At 46.0% G+C, this 18,075-nt stretch overlaps 2 protein-coding genes across 4 annotated transcripts in view; both read right to left on the reverse strand.

Annotated features, from left to right (window-relative positions):
* The window catches only part of LOC143151666 (uncharacterized), a 40,164-nt gene extending 28,587 nt beyond the window's left edge, over window positions 1-11,577 (reverse strand). The window contains exons 1-3 of the mRNA XM_076321016.1: window positions 11,549-11,577; window positions 11,187-11,324; window positions 10,887-11,091 (exon numbers count right to left, since the gene is read on the reverse strand). Coding sequence (XP_076177131.1) covers window positions 10,887-11,091; window positions 11,187-11,324; window positions 11,549-11,577 — 372 coding nt within the window. The remainder of the gene's footprint in view (window positions 1-10,886; window positions 11,092-11,186; window positions 11,325-11,548) is intronic.
* Window positions 11,578-11,621: 44 nt separating this feature from the next.
* LOC143150956 (uncharacterized) lies at window positions 11,622-16,288 on the reverse strand. 3 transcript variants are annotated; one of them, XM_076319584.1, is made up of 7 exons: window positions 15,751-16,288; window positions 15,354-15,482; window positions 15,095-15,281; window positions 14,738-15,019; window positions 13,950-14,675; window positions 13,734-13,873; window positions 11,622-13,645 (listed from the first exon to the last, which is right to left on the reverse strand). In XM_076319584.1, exons 1-7 carry the CDS (start codon window positions 15,829-15,831, stop codon window positions 13,400-13,402), a joined length of 1,791 nt encoding a protein of 596 aa, XP_076175699.1. In that variant the 5' UTR covers window positions 15,832-16,288; the 3' UTR covers window positions 11,622-13,399. The 3 variants fall into 3 exon arrangements, with proteins under 3 accessions (XP_076175699.1, XP_076175700.1, XP_076175701.1); XM_076319585.1 differs by having other exon boundaries at window positions 13,956-14,675; window positions 15,751-16,287; XM_076319586.1 differs by lacking the exon at window positions 15,751-16,288 and adding an exon at window positions 15,599-15,736.
* Window positions 16,289-18,075: the final 1,787 nt, after the last annotated feature.

Below are 18,075 nucleotides of genomic sequence, written 5' to 3' on the forward strand. Positions count from 1 at the left end.
GCAGTGGCAGTGGCGGCAGCGGCGACTACCGTTTCCGGCGTTGCTGACTTATCATCGTTCGAAACTTTCTCCGATTGCGGCAGCGAGCGGTTCTGTTCGCCGAGCTGCGCAAACCCGGGGAATCGTTCTAGACCGGTGACTCGCTCGGGAACGCTTCTCTCGTTTATTTGGGCCCAATGCGTCCCGTCGCGACGATCAACGACCACCTTGCATCGGCCCGATTTCGTCTCGACGTCTCCCGTTACTCCCTTTCGTTCGTCCACCGTATTTTATACCAACGAGGATCCTCTCCACTCCTCCTCGCGTTACGATTCCCTCGCTCCGCGCCAACGCGCGCAACTCCGACCCACTCTACGCTCCGCGAGATCCCTTATCCGTCCTCCGCTCGTCCAACGTTTCCCAATTCTCTCGCATTGTTTCGCCTTGTTTTATATTCTTTCCTCCTTCTCCAAGCAACCGCGAGTTTCAGTTTCGTCGTAGCTTTTGTACCGCGCAACGTGTACGCTGTTGTCGCGCCAGCTCGCCGCGATGCAGACGTTGCAACGATGACGATAATAATAATAACATCAATGGCCGTTAACGGACCAACTACCGTGGGAACTTCCCAAGCTCAATTTCCAGACACGGAAGATTTTCAGCGGTGTGTTTCGGACAACTAGGAAAATCGTTCGTTTCGAGCTGCGAGACCAAGGTCGAACAACAACAACGACAAATGTGTATACATACACAGTCCCGTTGGAACTCTCGAAAGAAAATTTCAAACTTTTCCCCGTTAATTTACACGTGCATAGAAACGTGCGATTTTCTTCGAAAACGTTCGACAAAGCTTTCGTCGTTCCTCCCTCGTGGATCGAAACGCGCGACTTTCATTTAAAACGTTCGATACAGCTTTAATCGTTCCTCTCGCATAATTCGAAAAATGCAGCGACGAAATACGGCACGGTTCTTAGTTTCTACACCGTTTCGTCGAAAGACGATCTGCGGTGTTCCGCGATAAAAAATAGAGAGCAAGAACCCGCTGGCCGGCGGCAGTCGACGGTACGAGGAAGCATCGTCGTCGTCGCGCGCGAAACCGGGAAAATCGAAGCAGAACTTGGAGAACTGGACACGCCCCGGAGCGAAAAAGACTCCTTTGTCTCGATCGAACGGAACTTTACACCGGGAGCGTTAAATACGCGAGGAAAGTTTCAACGAGGCCGCGATTAAATCGCGCCTCGCGCGTACAAAGGTGTCGCAGCTGCTCGAGACGCGCGAACTCGTTCCACGAACGTCGTCGTCCGCTCGGAAAAACCAACCGACCGGAAGTCCACGGGTTTACGGTACACCCTGAACAATTTTCAAGCGGTCGAACTCGAAAGGATCGAACCGGAGACGCAGCAACCGCGAACGCGAATTTTATCAACGTTTCTCGATAAATCTTCGCGAAGGTATCTCGTCGATGAATCGACTAGGTTCTCTCGATGAAAACGAGTCGAAAAGCGACGCGAATTCGAAACTCGTCGCGTTTGGATCCGAATTTGATCGCGTTTTCGTCGATAACGTCGCGATCGTTTGGAGAAAATAACCGATAGCGAGGATAAGGTCTCCGCGTGGCGAATCCGAGCACAGAGTCCGGTTTCCCGGCTCGAAAGCGAGTATCACCGTGTTCGATGTCCGCGAGTGGCACCGGGCAGACGGCGTCGAACCGTTCCACGGAACCTTGAGGAACGACGAGGAACGATGAATTTTATTAACGTTCCCCGATAAATCTTCGTAAACGTATCGTCGATGGATCGACGAGCTTCTCTCGATGCAAACGAGTCGAAAAGCGACGCGAATTCGAAACTCGTCGCGTTTCGATCCGAACTGGATCGCGTTCTCGTCGATAACGTCGCGCGAACGTTCGGAGAAGATAATCGATAGCGAGGATAGTATCACCGTGTTCGATGTCCGCGAGTGGCACCAGGCACCGGACAGACGGCGTCGAACCGTTCCATGGAACCTCGAGGAACGACGAGGAACGATGAATTTTATTGACGTTCCTCGATAAATCTTCGATAGTGCTTCGTCGATGGATCGACGAGGTTCTCTCGATGAAAACGAGTCGAAAAGCGACGCGAATTCGAAACTCGCGTTTCGATCCGAACTGGATCGCGTTCTCGTCGATAACGTCGCGCGAACGTTCGGAGAAGATAATCGATAGCGAGGATAGTATCACCGTGTTCGATGTCCGCGAGTGGCACCGGACAGACGGCGTCGAACCGTTCCGTGGAACCTCGAGGAACCTCGAGGAACGACGAGGAACGACCAGGAGGAGTAGGAGGAACGAGCCGCGGCAAAAGCACGTGCGCGTCGGCTTTTCTCCGGGAACGACTTCGTTACCAGCGCTTCTTTTTGCGCCACCGTTCCTAGACCGAGCCGACCGCGAACGACGATGCCGGGAAGGTTAAAGACCTTATCCGCGAACCAGTTTCGATCGGAGAAAACCCGCCGCGGAGACGAACGTCGGCCGTGCACCGGTTATGCACGTGTGGATACGACGCTCTGCCTCTCGCGGATCGTCGAATCCGCTCCGGCCACGATCTCGGCGGATAAACTCCTTGGAGCGTGGCACGCTCTATTTTGCTCGGTGGTGCCCGCAGCCACGTCGCGGCGACCGACAGACCGATCGACCGGTTACGCTGTATCGTTCTCGCACCCTATCTAGGGAATACGGTAATCCTCGTATAAGTGCACGCTTTTCACCCCGGATCTATGGCCACCGTGTCATCCACGGAAGGTTTCCGGGCGTACGTGACCCCTCGTGTAATCGCGCCTTCTCCGTCACTGGAAATGGAAATCCTCGCAACGCTGGTAACCTACTCGCGTATTGCGCGATGAATCGTCGACATTGTCCCGAACACGGACGGGGGACTATTTTTAATTGCGCGCGTTTGGCGCGTATCGTGACTACCAGCGCGCGTAACAACGAATAGGGTCGTGGTCGGGCCGGGTCAAGGTACGTTCTTTCTTTCGTTCGGATTCGTCACCCACCGATCCGTTTTACGACAGACGCTGGATCCAGTCGTCCTAGATCTCGACGAAGCGAGAATGACTTTTGTCTTTCGAAAGAACTCGTCATTTCCACGCTCCACGTTGCTTTTACCTCGACTCGACGTGGCTTCGATCGCGCGTCGAACGAACCGCTTCGAAATTACTCGAGTACGCGCCACTCGGTATACAACGTCGCTTTCGGACTTGTTTTCACCGGGACGATGCAACGAAAAGTGTAAAAAAAAAAAGAAAAAAACGTTAGACATGATTTTTCGTACACTAGGTGTCCCGTTCCTAGCTCTCGACGAACTCGTTCGAGTTCGACCACCTCTTTGGACAAATTCTCGACCTCGAATTCAAGGCAGCCCGGTGGACTCGGTTTTTCGCCTTGAAACCGAGCGGATTACCGTAATCCGGGACTCGCCGTGCTTCGAGATGTTTCTCTCTCTCTTTTCGACGAATAAAAACGCTACCTCTCCTCGGATAAGCGCTCGCGGACGGAACCAATTCGGTGGAGACCCGGTCGAGGATTACCACGAGAGAGTACTACGCGAGATTGTCTTTTCCGCGTCTGTCCGCTCGATTTCGTAACGATCGCCGGGACGTCCGTCGAGCGTTGCGGCGCTCTCTCTCTTTCTGGGTACTTTCGTGCCGAGCAGCCGTGTCCAAGGATCGCGTGGGTGGTCCGTAACGGTGCCTAGCGGGACCGAATTATTCGAGCTTTTACGAAATTTCAAAGCCGGGAACTATTCGATCGAACGAACACCGAGATACGGGACCTCGTTGCTCGTTTCCACGCACGCGACACGGTGCTCGTTTCGCCCTCGAGATAATAGGCCTCGTGGTGGTCGGGGATTGTCATTGTTCGGAAAATGCGTTGACCCTTTGCCATCGACTGTTACCGTTACAACGGGGATCCGTGTCCGTGCTTTCATCGGATACAGACACGTTAAATGTTGCGTCCGTGCAACAGATTACGTTCGTTATTTACGGTGTAGATCGCGCGTGCACCGTTGGAATTCGACAACTCGCGCGACGAAAGTTGGATCACGTTGTAACCGTTTCGAGAAAACGCGTTACGGTTTCTTCCATCTCGATCGAATTCTTTCCTCGGTATTCGCAGGTTACGTTTTACTTTTACGAACTTTGGTCCCGTCAGTCTTCGCATCGCTCCGAATTGTAAAACCCAACGAGCGCGAGCGTGAACGAACATCGTCCCAAGCTGCGCGAAAAAATCAATATTCGACAGCTTATTTCGAAATAGACGCGGAAAAGAAGACAATACCGGATTGGAGCGTTCGGTGCGCTGCGGACAGCTGCCAGAACCGAGCGTCGTTCGAGGGTACGCGAACAAATATCGTCGCTTTATTGTACCGCGAACTTCGAACTAATTTACCAACGAAACGCGTGCAGGGTCCCGTAGTAATTTTCGCGCGCGGTTAAAACTACATTTTCGTCGCCCATTCGGCCGGTAAACGCGACCACGGCACGATTCACCGATCGTGCAATTAGCCACCGTTTTCGAAACTTGCCCTCGAAAAAACGATCGGCCACTGGCTGGGAGAGTCGAACGACCTCCGTTCGACGTAATCGTCGCCCCGTCGTTCCACGATCGAGTTTCCAACGTCTCCACGAGTTTTCCCAAGGTAAATTTCGCCTAGCAACACACGCGCGGTTTCCATCGTGCTCGCTGAGCGACGAAACGAACCGAAACCCGTGCAACACCTACGTTCACGCGGCGACGATCATTAGCGACATTCCGGAGCGTCGGTCCGCCTATTCCTGCCTACCTGTCCGTGGCTCGGGCCAGCGATAAATTTTTCAAAGCTACCACCAGCACGCGACCGCCCTTAATCCTTGTTTCGTTTTTCGATCGGCGCCTCGACATTCCCGCCGCGCGCACGTGTACGCAAATATTTGAACGACGAGCGCGATAAACCTGTTCCGACACGGAGCAACCGTGGATTCGTTCGTTCTTGTTCTTAAGCGGCGTCGACGTCGCTGTTGGTCGTTAGCCCGAGTCTACGGGCTTCGAAAGAGAAAAAATGGAAGAAGAAGAAGAAAACTTTCGAGAATTATACGCGGAAACACCGGTCGTTCTCGTTTCGTTTCCACGATCGGCGACGATCTATCTTCTAGCCGAAATCGAACGTTCGTTTCCGTGAACGATCATTGTCGTTTATCGTCGACCAACGAATCTAATCTTTGGACGAAGTCCAAATTGCAATTAATACGAAAATATCCGAGCAGAGAACCGTCGATTCGCGGTACTTGGAGGAGACCTGTTTCAAGTAATGCTACCTAAAGAAAAAAAACCGATGGAAGATCCAAAAGAGATGTCTGGTAAGTATTTCGAGAACGAAAGTTCCTCGTCGTTCGAAAGCTTCACGCGAGATTTACTTTCCCGAATAATCGAACCGCGCTTTAGATACGCCTTGTGAAAATTGTCCGACGTTTTCGTTATTTTCCCCCTCTTTCCAGCAGGCGTGTCCCGCGGCTGACACTATCGAGTGGTACACGCACTACACGCGTGCGGTTTATTGCGTTAGACAGGAAACCGAGAGAAGAGTTATATCGCGAGTCGACCTGGTTTAGGCGCGCCCTACAGGCGCCTCGGATCTAGAGGGAAAGAGAGCGAAAGAGAGCGAACCGCTCTGAAATGTCAGGGACTGAAAGCCGCGAGAACGGATACGGACTCGACGCCATAATAAAATCCTCGATTATCGCGCTCGTTTCGAATCGAGGGCCCATCGAGTGGAGCTCGACGCTTCGATTTTCCCGCCCACGCCTCGATCCATCGCTCGATACCAAAATGGAATTCGTTCGGGCACGTGGAACCCGTGGGCCAACATTTCGTTACGAAGCGACCGGACGAATCGGTGCACCGACTCCTGTTGCAAACTTACCGACAAATTCAACGACCATCGGTCGAACAACGTTTCATTCCGACAAAACCAACGACGATTCATTCGCGACGCTCGTTCGATCGCACGGTTCGAGCCGCGATCCTGACTCAGCGATTTTTGACTACACTTTACTTCGATGTTCGCGCGAAGATGAAAGTAACATCGGCTCGTAACCGTAATATTTCCCACCGGATACAATAAACGCACACTAGTATCGAAAATCGTCCGGCACGTAACAACTCTACGCGAATCGAAATCTCTCGTACCTACGCTCCCAACCGCGTACACGGGTCTCGGGTTGACGATCGCTGCTTCGAACAGCGACTCGAGAATGCGTTTTTCGCGCGGTGAAAAAACCTGAGAACAGGGGAAGGAAGACGTTAACGCGTTCCGACTTCGCGAACGGTTGTGCAACTCATTGTTCGAACGCAACGCCGAACGAGATGGGAATCTAATCTCTCTGTTTAACCGTAGAAACCTGCCACGCGTTCGATCCGCTCGCGATTGCGCCAACGGGGAAATAGCTTCGGAGAGCAAATTGGAAAAAAAAAAAGAAGAAGGAGAAGAAACGACAAAAGTGTGCGTAGGTCGATGCGCTTCCTCGCAGCGAGAGTTTCTCGTCAATCGGGAGAAAGAGTCGCGAGAACTCGAGAACTCTCTAGTATCCAAACGAGAGTGGACGTTGGAGTTTGTTGGAGTTTGTTGGAGTTTTGGGAAGAAGCAAAATTTTCTTCCGCGATCGCGACGTTATTCGGTGTACGGATAACCGTCGAGGTGTCTCGTTGATTATTTATTACGACGAGAGAGTCGCGAGAGTCGAGTCGGTCGACATTCGCGCACGAACAATGTATGTTAATTCGCTCGTTCTCGGAACAAGAGGACACGTACGGGTGCCCCGTTGTCCTTCGAAGACCCCACGAGAAACAATCGAGCGGTTTCGAAACGGACGACCGAACCGACCGAACTCTAGGACCACGAGCGCCGCAAATCGTATCGCGACGATTCGCGTGGTTGCACCGGGGAACGGAATCGTACACGGCACGGTTGGAACATCGATGCTTGCGAAAGAGAAAAAAAAAAAAACAAAAAACGAGCGACTGAAAATTCTCCACCGATCGTCGAGGCAACCGATTCGACGAGAAGAAACCCAGCTTACGCGACGTATACCCGCCGCTACGGTGCTCGACTCTCTGTAAACTCATCGGTTTCTTCGAACAGAGGACGCGACACTTGTTGCTAAGTGACCGTCCCTTCCGAGGCGATTCCAACGCTCGAGATCGACGCGCGAGTATCGCGAACAAGATGAACGTTCTTCCCCGGCTCGTCTGCTCGAAACGCGAACGAAAATCTTCCGAGCGCGTACCGGTTGCGTAAACACCTTCGAGAGTAATTGTCCGTACACGCGTAACGACTCGTCGAGCCGACGAATTACGGAACGATCGTTCGAAAACGGTCCGAGTAACGACGCCCATTGCTACAAACGACGTTTAATTGCACCGGTTAATTGCAGCGTCGAGAAATTACGGTCGGTCGGTCGGTCGGTCGGGCGTTGGGCGCGTTGTTTTTCAACGGGGCAGTTATCGAGAAATCGAGCGAAATTAAAAGCGAGGAAACGTTATTCGTTGCGACGAATAATTTTCAGCGACGCCCTCCCTCGAGGATCGCGTCCCCCCACCCGTCGACACGAACGATGATTCGAGTCTCACCTGAGCGCGAATGGAAATTAAGAAATCCCTCTTTCGTGAACGTTACGAGGGAGAATACTCCCGGGAGATAAATCTCGGTTTTAGCGTGGGTGGTGGTTTTTACGGGTCGATGTACCTGCCGCAGCCCTGCGAGACGCGCGTAAACCGGTCCTAAGAAAACGCGGCACGAAGAATGGAATGCGCCGGAAAAGCAAAGAACAGCTACGCGCGGTTCCAGGGAAATGGCTCGCGTTCGCGGAACTCGGCGTCGCGCGATCTTTACGCGTCCTCGAGGCAAAGGTACACCGTAAACGAGATCCACGCGTCTCGACGGATCTCCCCATCGAGCGGAAAACCGAGAAATTTGTAAACGATCGTAACGAAGAAACGCTTCGAAGGACAGATCGGTAGAGATTACGCGATAGGGGCCACGGTGTCGTAAATAACGACTCTTTCCGCACGAACGAACCGTTCGCTCTCCCCGACGGCCACCGGGGATCCCTTTTGCAAGGTCCGATTGTTCACCGGGAACCAGGGATCGATCTCGAAGCAACGATACCTCTACGTACGCGAACGCTAGACTCGAGTCACTCCCATCTACGATCGGCTGTCTCTCCAACGCGATAATCGTGCATTTACATTGCACCGGAGTTGAATACAATACGAATTGACGGATTAAATGAAATATGATATGCAAATACAGAGATAAATATGCAGACACGGTGCAGAGGTGAGGAACAGTGATACGTTGCTACCAAACGTAGCGCACGATGCGGTATGAACGCAATAAGAGGAGGACGAGCGTTCGAATGTATCCAAAGTCTCGCCATTGCGCGAGAAAGAGTGTAACGGAGATACTCTTACGTAAAATTTAAACAACGGACGGTAGAAAATTATTACTCCCGAGGACGAGCGTTCGAATGTATCCAAAGTCTCGCCATTGCGCGAGAAAGAGTGTAACGGAGTTACTCTTACGTAAAATTTAAGTAACGGACGATAGAAAATTGTGAATTGCGAGGACGAGGTTCGAATGTGTCCAAAGTGTCTCTATTGCGCGAAAAAGAGTATTTTAAACGGAGATACTTTTGCGTAAAATTTAAGCAACGTACGATAGAAAATTATGACTCGCGAGGACGAGGTTCGAATGTGTCCAAAATCGTTCCATTGCACGAGAAAGAGTATTTTAAACGGAGATACTTTTGCGTAAAATTTAAGTAACGGACGATAAAATATTGTAAATTGTGATCGATCGTGTTCGGCAACGAGTAGAGTCGCTGCGCCCAGTAACGACTTATCGTCGCCTTTTAATTAAACTCTAAAAGGGTTTAGAATAGCTCACGCTTCTTTATCGCAAAGTCCGAATGAACTCGAGGGACACAAAGGATCGGTCTTCCAAGTTCTTTATTACGAAGAGCTGGATATTTCCAGAGCGAAGGGAACGCGCAATAATGTGTCGACGGTTTATTCCGCTGGCCGAGATATACTAAAGAAAACGCTGAACTCTCTGTATTCGGTTGACAAAAGGATCGACCGAGGCGGTGGCACGGCTTCGAAATATTCCAAGATAACGAGGAGCCACGAGCCGCAAAAAGGAGGAAACCAATATCGAAAGAAACCGCTTTTTCGTTCGAATGGACCACGGTTATCGAACTACTAATGGGATTCAAAGGAGCGGCTGATATCGGCGCCTATCTATTTTCAGGGATTTCTTCATCGTCGCGTCCAAATTCGTTCTCCCGTTCCGGTCGATCGAGATCAAAGAGTGCCCCCCCGGGTGCTTGCATCGATAAATAAAATCGGAACTTTGATGCGGCCGGGTCTTGAAACGTTTCATCGTTTTGAAACAACTCGATCGATTTTGGCAAACATCAAAGAGCAGAGAACCGTTTTCGAAAGGAAATTCTGACCGTTGGTTTCTACGCGTGTTTCTACGCGAAATAATAAATTAAACGGGAGGTCTTGCAGTTTCTAAGAAGTCGTGGTTAGAAATAGGTGCAATGTAGGGTATCGAGGTACATCGAACGAAGAGACATCGTTCGAAATAATTGGAGGATTTCGTGTTCGAAAATTGTGGTAAACTTTCGGGACTTTTGACGATTGTTTTATTCGTACGATCGAAGTGGTTTTCGAAATAATTATTTCTAACCGAAAAACGCGTACAGACGTAAATCGTGAATGGTGATTTTTGTAAAGTAAACAAAATAGACGTTTTAGAATCTATAAATATTTAAAATTGAGAAAAAGTACATTCTATTTGCGTAATACCTGTTTCGGAACGATTGAAGTTCAATTTTTCCATCATGGCGGTATTACGAAAGTTCGCGAAAGAATGCGCACGACGTGTGTATGTATTACGTTCGCCCGAAGAGCGTTACCGATAATGATCGTTATTGTGCATGAGAATTTCTCACTTGCTCCGGTGCGCTTCGCAATAACCGCCAATAACGCAACAACAATGTGGATGCATAACGAGCTGGCGTTGCATACACAAGGGAAACCGTAAACATTGTTCGGCTGACGAAATGCTGGAACTCGCTTGAGAAAGAAGCCGGCACGGAGAAAATTCTTCGTTGACAGTTCACGATAGAAAAAGAAAGCCCCCCCTCCCCTCTCCATTCTTCGTAAAATGGCAGCAACATCGCGAACGATTTAGATGCAATGCTTCTCGCGACCGGACGCGACAATATCGAAACGTCCGTTATCTATTTCGAACAAATATCGCGCTCGAAGCGTTTCGAATCAAAGATGGAATCGAGACGAGTCCAGACGTTCGTAACGAATGTCACACTGCAACGCTGAGAAGGGTCAGAAACGGTAACGCGAGTAACTAATATAGATCGATTCAGTTGGCTAGTTGAAAAATCCACAAGTGGCCAAGAAACCTACCGACTGTGCGAACGTTGCCCTACACGCAACTGTTGGACAAACTACGTTCCTCGAAGAAACGAACGAACCTAGTTTTACGTAAATAACGTGACGAAAAAACGGTTCGGATATTTTGAATTCGTACGACGGTGAAACGTAACAAATACACTGCACATGTTTCGAGTACTGCTTCGAAAGATCGTTTCTTGTGTAAAGAGACTTCGAGCGAACGAAACTGAACGCCAAATTACGTTACTCGGACGTAAGAAACGCCATACAAAATTACGTTAACGTTAAAATCTAGTCATTGTCGACCGATGCGCATCTCATCGGCCAACAAGTGGCTGCGGATCGATCATCCTCACGTGGAACTTGAATTTCGATGTACGTTACGTGTGCGATATTAGTACGAGCTTACCTTGAAAGCGAAACTGGAAATGCTGCTACGATTGTTTTCGATGTTTTCCAGTTCGTCCAGTTGAATTCCAGTCTCGTGGCGAAACAGGCCAATTGCACACAGGGGGACTATCACACTTTCCGGTATAACAGTCGAAAAATAAAACACAAAAATGCAATGATTCACAGATTCAACACAAAAAAGAGAAGAAAACACCTTCGATATTCTTTACCGCGACACGAGATGATCTATACACGATGCAATTCTGTTTCACGACGAAAGAAAACAATCTAGACGACGAACACGAACAGAAATACTAACGCACGCTCGACGGTTAGCGAGCGAATGAGGCTGTTTTCCGTCGATCCCACCACCAACCGCCACGCAGGCCAATAACCTGGCAGCATTTGCATGAACGTTCTAACGACCTTGCAACGACAGCGTCGATAAAACAGCACGCTTTATCGACCAAAGATATACTGGTACTCGATACTTTCGAAGTAACGTTATTCTTGGAGACTGTTTTCAAATTCTAATTCAATGTGGAACATTTACATTTAACTGTAAAGTAGAAATAAAGCATCAAGAGTTTAACAAATGAAAGTAAACGCATGCGCAAGGTGTGCGAATCTGTCCGTGTCGTATATCCATTGACAAATGTCGTTTCATAGAATATTTCTAACTTAAATTTTAACGAAAAAATCTCTATCATTCTTACAAATGGTAATGGTGAATAAAGACAAGTGCTTCTTTTCTTACTTTCGAAAACTCTTATTTCACATTTTTCGATAAAACATTTGCAGATTTTTATAATCTACCGTTTAAAAAATATGAATTTGGGCGATGTTCATTCGAACGTAACATCAGTTTATCGTGAAAAGATCTAGTGAACGTAGATGTAATGTACGATGCTTAGAATTACTTATATGAAAATTCAGTTTTATTCAATCGCATTAGTCTTCCGTTCGTTGCGCTACAATTCAATTTCGCTAACCGTTAATAGCCGAAAAATTATTTAAATTTATTTTGAACGATATATAAATCTTTGAGAAATGTATGTATGTTAATGACGTGTTTTGTGCGTTGCTTATTGATATGAGTCACGCGTGTTGTACATATGTTACTACGAACAAAATATATTAACGCATAAGTGTAATTTAAAAAAGAAATTTTTCTCGTTATTGAGACACGATTTGTTTTATGATCACACGTACTTATAGGAAATTAGAACTTATACCCTGAAACTATTCTACTTGTTCTCTTTGTTTTCAATCAGCCTATATTTAACAAAAGATACCTTGAAACCCCGGCAATTAAAAATATTATCGATCAATACTTATTTTATCTCGTACAAATGATAAAACGAATAATTTTCCAATAATGTACAAATTTCATTATGGTAAGAAAATTACAATACAGCTATTATAAAAATAAAACTGTATACATATATGTATTGCTGTATATGTATACATTTTTTATACATAGAATATATTTTTATGTACTTTTAGTGCGTATATATGTATACACATCTAGCTATGGCATGTGATTCTGTGTTGTAATAGCTGTTAAAAAATATGCGTATATCTTTCGTTTATTGTGATTTTATGGCCAGGATTTCTGATTACCATACATTAGTAACCCATGTCAGCAGGTACAGTGAACACACTGTCGACAGTTAAATATAAATTACACATTTAAAAAACCTGCCTTGTAAAGTCACAAGAGAAATGAGAATATAGGTAAGTAAGATATAAACAATTATATCAACAGTTTTCATTAAAAACTATAAAGACCGACGTAATCGAAAATAAATTTACACGATATCATTTTTCCAAGAATAGTTGTGAAATAATTTTTATACGCCCATCGTATCTGTATCCATAAATATGATATTCCACTGTCCGTCCATGATATGCAATAACAAACAACTCATCACCTCAGCAAAAAAAAAAAAAAAAAACAATAAATTCAGGCACATCGAAAATATATTACATATTATTTGTTTAATAGTTAAAATTAGGGTATCTAAAAATTTCAGCATACCATTCGTTGCATGGTCGATAATAAAAATGCCTCTTTCTCGTATTAGTCGTATGTAAAACCTATATAAAAACAGTGACCGTACCTAAATGTAATAATACTTACTCTTCTAATTAAAAATTCTTTAACAAATTGTGATACATCGAGTCCCGCAAAAGCGCTCCTTTATCGTCTCTTTATCGTTTTCCCTTAACTTTAACATTACATTTTTGGTCCATTGAATATTGCTATCTCTTCGGTTTCCAACTAGTCGTATATCATTGATAACGAAGATTCGAAATCATCTTCGACTTAATAACAAACATAAAAATTTAAAAAGCATTGGAAGAGTCGCTAAGCCTGCGTAGATATCGCAGTCTTGTAATGTAAAGTGCTAGTAAAATAGTAACAGTACTATACACTACTTAAAAACGTTTGCGAATCTCCAGCTTTTTTCTCTTTGATGCATTCAAGAATTTAGTGAACAAAATTCAAAACAAAGACAAAAGCTCACGCTAAGCAAGTTCGTCCGTGCATTGTTTCCTTTCCTCTTCGACTCGTTGACGGGTACGATTAAATGCTTCGGTTTTCAAGAAATCCACTGTTTTGTATACCGTCGTATTTGGTGGAGATTGAGTCGGGGGTAAGCTCGAAGACGTAAAACTTTCTGTTGCTTCCAAATCAAGATCTAAATATTGCAAAACAACAAGACGCCGATTCGAAGCAGGAATGAACGTATTTTGATCCTGATAATAGTATATCTGAAAAAAATTGTATCGAAATAAAAATATATCGACGGAATAGTATTAATAAACACGATATCAAATTTATCGATATATTCTTACAAACCTCTTCTTTATCATCAAAAGCGTTATTATCTTCGTCCGATGTTGACTGATGTCTATTTGAGTGTACATGAGTCGGAGGCGTTGGACTAGGGGCTGCTCTAATTCTTCCTCTTCCAGGTGGAGAAGCTAATTGGAGAGGTCCTGAAATACGGTTGAATTTTTCTTGAAATTTCCCAGATCAAAATTACATTTAATAGGGAAACGTAGGTGTAGCTACCTGTACCTTCCACGGGAGATTTATTTAACGGTGGTTTGAGCTTTCTGTTAATACTCGGCGGTTCAGCGGGTGAATGTTCCGCAGAACTCATTTCTAGGACTGGCACTATTGGTCCTGGTGAAGGTTCATTACTAATAATTGATGTAGAGTCACTAGTTTTTCTCCCTGGCTTTAATTCTCTGTAAACAACTGGTGGTGGCGGTGCCATTGTCGTTGGTACAGATGTCGAATTATCTCGAACAAGAGGACTTGGTAAATTCGAATACGTAGCAGTCGTTGAACTTTCGGAGCGAGGACTCGATGGTTCATCTTCTTGAAAGTCGTACCGAAACACACGCGTTTCTTCAATAATGCTAGGGGCGGCGTTCGAGTAAAAATGTTTAGAAGATTGATCGATCGTATTTGTATCGGGTGCTTGTCCCGGTTGATGAGATCTTGGAAAATCATAGGATTCATCTGTTACGGTTGCAGTCGCGGGTGTCGATGGTGCAGGGGTGGCTGGGGTAGTAGGTTTTGAGCTTTCGGTAGCACCATCTAAATTTAAATAATTATGACCAGGATTTTCAGGTAACATGTGCGGAGGTTTTGGTGGTCTAGGAGGTGCTGGTAACTTCTCTGCGGAAGGCGGTACAGCAGAATCAACGATTCTCAACTTTCCAAATCGTTTTCTAACGCTCCAGGAACCAATCTCCGCATCGCTCGAACTTTGCGGTTGTTTGGATTCACCTATCGTAAAAGATTTATGTTACATATTTAGACAAAGCGAAAACAAGTGCTAATAAAGTTACCCGAGGAAGGAAACGTTTCCCAGTTGACACTAGGCACAGGAGCAGTCCATTCGTCATCGGTAAAGACGCTCTCCGCGTCGGTCGTTGTTGGAGATCTAGGAGGAGAAGGAGCCAATCGTCTTGGTGCATCGTAATGTTCTGGTCCTTGACCGAGAGCCGAATTGAGAGAACTGGTGTCGTTTAAGCGACGACCAGAAATGCATTCGCTAATAGGAATGTAAGGACCAGAAATGGTGCTAGTAGGTGAAATGGGTGGGGATTCTTGTGTTTCGAACTGGAACACTGTACAAAAATGTAGTAATTTCAGTTAAAATTGAAAATTAGATCTTAAATAATTCAACTACCAATGGCACTTACTTTGACATTGCTGTTCTTCGTCTTGCGTATACGCCTTCAACCCGCACACTTGACAAACCGCGTCTACCCACTTGTTCATATCAGCTTCGCTCTCTGCCACTAGATAATACGTCCGTTTTGGTGTCTTAACATTGAACATGTATTGATACTTTTGCTTTCGGTTCTCGAATCTTAGCCCTGCATCTACCTATACGCAAACATAGATAAATAACAATTGTAACGTACAAAATAAAAGAAACATCTCAAACTCCGAACTTACCTGTTCACATTGATCGAGATCAATACGGCCTTTCAATTTCCTACAAGGTCTATCGGTGTAATACTCCAAGAAGTATTGTCCAGGTAATTCTCCACTATGTCGAAGAGCAAACCACCTTTTCCTCCATCGCTGGAATTAAATAAACATAGTAAACGAATTCAAGTCGTACTGTTTACTCGACACAAAATATTAAGTATCGTACAAAGTGAATAAAAATGTAAACATTCTAATAGTTTAAAAGTTACCAATACTTCTCAAGATTCGAGGTTAGAATTCGGCAGAGTTCAACGAAGGAATGTAGACACGGTGGTTTTGACAAGCGTTCAAGAACGTAAACAATGGAAAGTTTACGAACGGATAGAATTCTGTGTTTGCCACAGTTGTACGAGATACTAACCGCTCGCCAAAGTTTTGTGGGTGGCGATTTAATGAGCCAACCTTCATGCACTATCTCCTGGCTGGTTTTGAGCACCTCCATTCCTATCTGGTGTTGACCACGAACCTTTTAATAATTGTGCATTGTTACGGAGTGCGTGGAACCACCGACAAGGATGGCACGCTCGTTGTTCATTTGTCTATTTTTGGACGGCGCACCAGCGATCTCACAGATGTACCGACCGTCTAGCGATCTCTTCACGACGATGCACAGAACTAACACATCGATACTAGCTTCCCACCACTGACGTGCTCATCAAAAACAGACACCCTCTGAGGAGCTAGGGAAGAATTAAAGAGGAACTCCGAAGCGAGACGATGACACGGAAAGAGGTCCGACTATCGTCGTCGTGCCTCCATTACCACCACCATCTTGGCAACGCGTGCCAAGCCATGTCAAGCATCGCGAATGACACACGCTTCTCGCGGACTGTTTCCGCTGTCGATGATCATTCAGCGACGCACCATTATTCGTATCGAGTCCTGAATCATTATTCGGAACGCAGTTATCGCTCTCGTTACGAAAATTTATCCGAATGCATTCGATTAAGAGCAAACCGAGTGACGCATCGTCTTCTCGCAATCCGAACGAACGGAGCAGCGGCGTTTACGAGCTGAAAGTTCTTCGATACTACGCGAACAAAGAAATTCCTCGAATAATGTCAAGCTCGATGTCAAGTGCGTTCCTTGTATAAATAAATGACAAAACGTCCTTCGTGCGTTATAAACAATCGCACGACAATAACAAAATAACAAGGTCCCGGAGATTATCGAGCGATTCGCGCGATCGTATTCGTTTCAAGGCAAATCGTAAAACATTGCTTTCTCGTGAATTGCCGCTGACAATATTCAGGTTACGAAGTCGCTCGGCATTCCAGATATTTCGACCAGCTGGTACACTCCGAATCTCGGTATATTTGCGCTCTGAATTAAAACCAACAATCGCCGAGACAGAGTACGCGTTTCCGTATTGGTCGGACTTATTTACGTCAAGAGTTGCGGGCACGCAATACATTCTCTCGTTTTATCAATTTCAATTGCAATCTTGGCGGGACGATAAAAAATACTCGTGTCGGGGCGTGCGGCGGTTAATTTGCAAGTCAATGCTTAACGCGGTAGACACCAATCGATATTTAAACCTAGCCTCCGTTCGCGATTAGCGATGTTCTTACACGGACGCGCGTTCACTCTTCGACGCGATAAGAACCGGTGATTTCGTAAAGATACACGTAACTCGAATGATCCATAAATCGTTTATTAAATGTTTTTCTTTTTATATTTTTTGTTTTCTATACAATTCCGTTACGAGGGTAATATCGGTGTCGCAAACCAGTCGCTGAAATAAAACGCGTAAAAGGAGTCGGTACAAAGTCGGAAACGAATCTTGCGGCCACGGGGCGAACGATCCCGTGCGAATCAAGGTCCATTTTACGTAAATAATAGGACACGTTCAAAATGGAATGTCTCACTATCGATGCTCGCGTCGACGTAGTACAAAAGGAGCCGTGATATACTTTACAGGGTGATTACAATTCTTACTGGAACACGAGTATAAAACGAAAGGTTCGCGTAACGCGTGGATCTTACAATTGTTAGTTACAGTTATGCTTCGATATACAGGGTATCCCGTAATTCTTGGTACAGCCGGAAAGAGGGTGACCACGATGAAAAATAAGTCGAAAATATAAAATTCGTGTGATCGAGACTCGAGTCGTTGGTCGCGCGCGTGTCCCGTGTATTCTTCCGAATCGATTAATCTCGAAAACGAAATCAGCCCCGTGGAAAAAATATTTCGCTGTAACATTTCCGACTTATTTTTGTATCGGTGATCCACCGAACCTTCTTTGGTTATAATACGCATCACGGGGAACCCGTTATTTACTCCATTGGACGAATATTGCTCCGCTTAACGTACTTGAAACATTCCTCGTCGCGCTTGATCGGTGCAAGCGCGGTTTCCAAGTAATAAGCGCACCTTTCTCAGCACTTTAGAAAACTTCATCTCCTCACAGCTCGATATTTACTACAATAATCTATACATGTCTATACATTGAGCTTTTTCTTCATCGTGGTCCTCCGTCACGACAATAATATTGTTGGTACATTGTGTAGTGCACGCGTGTACAATATGTATATAGAATATACGTATGCATGTACAATAAATGTTCATATAAACGTGCATATAGATGAGCGAGGACTCTGAACTTCCTCCTTTTCGTCATCCGTCCGATATATCTCGTCCGACGAGGATTCGTCGCTACGAAAAATGAAGATAAAGCGGGTCAGG

This window comes from Ptiloglossa arizonensis, chromosome 9 (assembly GCF_051014685.1).
Source record: "Ptiloglossa arizonensis isolate GNS036 chromosome 9, iyPtiAriz1_principal, whole genome shotgun sequence".
Classification (NCBI taxonomy): Eukaryota; Metazoa; Arthropoda; class Insecta; order Hymenoptera; family Colletidae; genus Ptiloglossa; species Ptiloglossa arizonensis.

What these genes read in the sequence shown, in the direction of transcription:
- LOC143150956 (XM_076319584.1), bottom strand. Translation starts at nt 15,831, where the DNA reads ATGGAGGTGCTCAAAACCAGCCAGGAGATAGTGCATGAAGGTTGGCTC. An exon ending in CCACAAAACTTTGGCGAGCG is followed by an intron (nt 15,483 to 15,750) that starts GTTAGTATCTCG and finishes ATTTAATTCCAG; the next exon opens with CGATGGAGGAAAAGGTGGTT. An exon ending in CGAAGAACAGCAATGTCAAA is followed by an intron (nt 15,020 to 15,094) that starts GTAAGTGCCATT and finishes ATTTTTGTACAG; the next exon opens with TGTTCCAGTTCGAAACACAA.